The sequence below is a fragment of the Puntigrus tetrazona genome, unplaced genomic scaffold (genome assembly GCF_018831695.1).
Source record: "Puntigrus tetrazona isolate hp1 unplaced genomic scaffold, ASM1883169v1 S000000746, whole genome shotgun sequence".
Classification (NCBI taxonomy): Eukaryota; Metazoa; Chordata; class Actinopteri; order Cypriniformes; family Cyprinidae; genus Puntigrus; species Puntigrus tetrazona.
In genome coordinates this window covers 2515001-2520000 of record NW_025048355.1, presented here as the reverse complement: position 1 = coordinate 2520000, position 5000 = coordinate 2515001, and the positions used below count along the sequence as shown (strand labels likewise).

General features: G+C 39.5%; 1 protein-coding gene across 1 annotated transcript in view; it reads left to right on the top strand.

Moving 5' to 3' along the window:
• Nucleotides 1–5000, top strand: part of LOC122335244 (venom phosphodiesterase CdcPDE) — a 22005-nt gene that overhangs the window by 9156 nt on the left and 7849 nt on the right. The window contains exons 8-14 of the mRNA XM_043233059.1: nt 1621–1740; nt 1825–1934; nt 2933–2998; nt 3358–3430; nt 3700–3808; nt 3917–4039; nt 4163–4194. Coding sequence (XP_043088994.1) covers nt 1621–1740; nt 1825–1934; nt 2933–2998; nt 3358–3430; nt 3700–3808; nt 3917–4039; nt 4163–4194 — 633 coding nt within the window. The remainder of the gene's footprint in view (nt 1–1620; nt 1741–1824; nt 1935–2932; nt 2999–3357; nt 3431–3699; nt 3809–3916; nt 4040–4162; nt 4195–5000) is intronic.

Here is a 5000-nt window from a genome sequence, read left to right as displayed (position 1 = left end):
ACAGAATACAGAATAAAAGACAGAGCCGTATAGGACTATTGATTTAATAAGGGTTATTCAGTCTAGTTTGGGGCGCAGTAACACGAATCGAAATGATCTGGCCCTCATTGAAAGGGACGTCTAACATAAGAAATAAAGAATACAACAAAGACGTGGGGAGCTAGGCCTTGCAGGGATTTGAAAACTAGCATGAATTTAGCAGCAGGGAGATAATGAAGATGAGGTGAGTTTCCCATAGAGATAACCTCAGTTTTGCCCATGCTGAGATTGAGATAGAAGTGATACTTTAGACCATGAAGTTAAGATCTGACCTAGTGGGATTATGATGATTAAGAATAATAAAGGGCCTAGGACAGATCCCTGGGGAACGCCTCGCTTCGTAGGGACAGCGGTTGAGCGAATCGAGTATCAGAGAGAGAAGAAGAGAACCAGGAAGAGCAGGACCTGAGAGAGAGAGGAGAAAGAAGGAGTTGATGGGAAACCTTTGGGTGGCGACAGGGCTTTCCGGCACTTTGGCTATGAAGAGTAGATCTGAAATTGGACGGTAATTTAACAGAGTTAAGGGATCAGGGTTGGGTTTTCTGAGAACAGGAGTAACTACAGCAGCTCTGAGAGGAAATGAAGCAGAGGTTGGAGATGCATTAATAATGAGCTGAGGTGCATCAGTAGCTTTCCAATGACGGCATAACAGTCTTAGGGCCTTTAGAATACATAGACTTAAACTAAAATCAAGAAGTTCCTCGTCAGAGATACCAGTGTCAGAAAAAGAGATATGATCAGGAGTATGGCTAGGAAATTGAACATTGCATTGTTATTATAATTTTATGTTTTCGTTTGAAATAAATAGAGAACGTCCTACATTTGTCCTGATTTTTCTACTTACTGCTTAGTTAGTCTTGCTTCTCTACTAGTTGATAATATTAGGTGTTAAGTGTTAATGTAATACTACCTGTTACTTCCTGCATAGTTACTTTTTAACTAAAGTGTTACCGAAAAAGGTATAACTCTGACTCTGACAGTGTATTGTTGTTTATATAATATGACTGCTGCTGTTCTGATACAGAGGGAATATGAAGGAAAAAACGGTTTCATTCAGCAACTCAAACTAAGCAAAAATATATTTATTTTTCATATTTTGCTGCAGATGCTGATATTTAGAGTATATGATGAAATTCTTGTACAATAAATCAATGAGATCTTTCTAACCGCGCAGGAGATACTGACATAAAATGATCTGAGAATCAGCGCTCGCTCCGTATGTCCAGTGATATATCTCTGAAAGATGAGGCTGAAATCATCCAAACATAAATATAATTCAATGCTGACGGAGAGCTGAAGAAAGAAAGTCTCCTCAGAAGATGTGAGATGTTCTGGAGATGAAAGTAAAGCTCCTCAAAAGATCCTGATCATCAGATTCTTCTAGAAAATGATTGACGGAGAATCAAGTAGATCTGAGCTTTACTTGATCAGAATCAGTCCAGAAGAGCTTTTACTGATCATGTTTAACAGCCTCATGTTGATTGTTTAGATCTTTGTAAATTCTTGAACATGATGAAGTGTGTATTGGATTGAAGCGTGTGATTGAGCAGGAAGTGATGTCGTGTGTTGTCCTGGGTCTAGGGTCTGTACGCCGAGTCACACGGGCTGGTAGATAATAGCATGTACGACCCCGTGTTCGACGCCTCCTTCAGTCTGTCCAACAGCGAGAAAAACAATCCTAGATGGTACCAGGGACAGCCGGTAAACACACACACACACACACACACACACACACACACACACACACACCAATGCCCTGTGCTGACCTTTGACCTCTGACCTCAGATCTGGAACACAGCCATGTATCAGGGGCTGAAGGCCGGAACGTTCTTCTGGCCGGGATCTGATGTGGCCATAAATGGGAGTTTTCCAGATATCTACATGAATTACGACGGGTCAGTTTAACACACACACACACACACACGCTTTGTGCGTCAGAGTCGTTCCTGATGGTGATCAGCCGGGGAGTATCGTCATGACCACAGCCCTTGAACGCACTTCTTTTCATCTGAAGTAAATACTCTGCCTTCGCTGGATGGCACAGATAGGACCAGACGGAGTCTCTGAGCACACGCTGGCTCCGGAGCAGATCGTGAAGAAATTGTGTGGCTGCGTTTGTTTACTGCTTTAAACTTTAAAAAAGTCATTTAAATGATTATTACTAATAGTAGTGTAACTAGTGTTTGTTTCTTTGTTTGTAGTATTAGTATTGTTAGGATTGGTTTTAGTATTATTTTATTAGTATTTCAAGTATTCTTATTAATAAAAATATTATTTTAAGTATTAATATTATTATTAGTCTTATTATTCTTAATAATAGTATTACTAGTGGTCTTAGTTTTATTGGTATCAAGAGAATCAATTATAGTATTAAAATCATTACTACTGGTGCTAGATTTATTGTTCATATTTGTAGTACTTGTACTTTTGTATCAGTACTAATATTATTAATTTTATTTTTATCATTGTTTGTAGTATTATTACCAGTATTATTTGTATCATTAGTTTTGATTATTGTTCTCAATTTTATTTTTAGTACTGTTATTTGCAATGGTATTATTAGTAGTAATTATTAGTATTACTGTGATACTTCATATTAGTTTTAGTCTTGTTATTGTTATTAATTATTATTAATAGTAGTAATGTGTTACATCTATCTGCTTTCAAACATTCATGTGTGTGTGTGTGTGTGTGTGTCTGTTTGTGTGCATGCATGTGTGTGTGTGTGTGTGTATACGTGTTTGTCTGTGTGTGCTTGTGTCTGCGCGCATGTGTATGTGTGTGTGTGTCTGTGTGTGTGTGCACGTGTGCGTGTGTGTGTGTGTGTGTGTGTGTGTGTGTGTGTGTGTGTGTGTGTGTGTGTGTGTGTGTGTGTGTGTGTGTGTGCGTGCAGGAAGATCCCTTATGAGGAGAGGATCTTCAGTGTTCTGCGGTGGCTACAGTTACCAGAGGACAAACGGTAAATCATCATCATCATCATCATCATCATCACTGTCCTTCATCACCTCACAAGTCTGAAACTGCAGGATCTGTAGCTCTGTGTCTTTCAGGTGTTTTTACAGCTGGAGCGTCAGAAGTGTTTGTTTCACAACCTGTTGCTAGGTGTTTTGTATTTAATCTGTCTTTTCCTGAACAAAGACTTTATAAAACAAGATACATGTAAATGACATTTTCTATAACTGATCAAAATGAAGTGAGTTCATGCTTTAAAGCAGAAAAAAATCTGTCCACTTGGGTCAGAAATATAAAGTCCATTCAAAGGCAAAACATCAGTCAGACGTGTGTGTGTGTGTGTGTGTGTGTTTAAATCTGCTGTAGGCCAGATTTCTTCACAGTCTACCTGGAGGAGCCGGACAGTTCAGGACACAGTTATGGACCCGTCAGCGGTGGGGTGAGAACACACACACACACACACACACACACACACACACACACACACTCATCAGTGCTTATCAGGCATCACAAGTGGGTGACACACACTCAGTGGTGTGTGCTGATGATGTTTTTTTCACACTTCCTGTCTTCGCTGTCATATGAAGCATCAGATGATGTCGATCTAATGTCCCCAAACAGCTTTAAAACACTGATTTATATTAAAAAAACACATTCAGTTTCAGTCTCAAAGCATCTGCTGACATCCGTGTGTGTGTGTGTGTGTAGCTGATCTTGGCTCTGCAGGGAGTGGACAGAGTCATCGGTCATCTGATGAACGGCCTCAAACAACTCAACCTTCATCAGTGTGTCAACATCATCATCGTCGCCGATCATGGTAAAACACACACACACACACGCACACGCAAAACACACACACACACACACACACACACACAGTGAGCTGTGAGGAAACACTGTGCAAGTGTGATGTGTGTGTGTGCAGGTATGGAGGAGACCAGCTGTGAGCGGAAAGAAGCTCTTCAGGATTTTATAGGTGATGTCTCTCATCTGTACGTCAATGAAGGGCCGTTCGGACGAGTCAGAGCAAGAGACACAACGCACACCTGTAAGTCAACACACACACACACACACACACACACACACACATTGTTAAGATCAGGCCTAATAAATGACATGTGTTAGTAACCTGTGTGTGTGTGTGTGTGTGTGTGTGTGTGTGTGTTGACAGTGGATGCAGCTGAACTCGTGGCAAACATGTCGGTAAGAGTCCCTGCATACTACAGTACATACTACACTTATCCTGGTATTCAGATCAGGGTTATGATCATTAAATAAAACTGAATTGAAATAACGCTTAAATAAAATATAAATATACCGAATCCTATTTCTGACTTGTGATTTTTATTTAATTTTTAAAGGACTCCTTACTACTATAAACAAATAAATAAAAACAAATACTAATGGTATTTCTCAGTATAGTTTTTGTAAGTTATTACAGTGAAACTAAAACTGAATATGAAGTTTGTAACATTGACAGTCATTGTTTTGCTCATCGCTGTAAAGCTTGTTAGCTGTATAAAGTGCTGAAGGAATAAAGGTGAAGTGACACAGCAGCATACAGGGTGTGATGTTTGATGTTTAGTGTAAAAATGATGTAATTATTCTGTCTAATCAGATTATGTGTCAGGAGGATGTAGAAATGCCAGCTCATTAATCACACTATAACTCATGTGGAGTGCATCACACTGAAAACACATGGCATACTGTTTTTAACATTCCGGGGAAGTTACTTCATCCTGGATCAGTCTGCTTTAGTCCAACGGCACTAGAAGCAGCAGTTTCAGAAAAAATTAACAAAAAAACATTCTCTGTCAAACTCAGTTTCATTGTTTTGTGTTACACTGCGCATGTAACACTGCACACATTACACTGCACATGTAACACACACACGTAACACAAAACACTGCACATGTAACACTGCACATGTAACACACACACACACACACACGTAACACAAATCACTGCACATGTAACACACACATGTAAAACAAAACACTGCACATGTA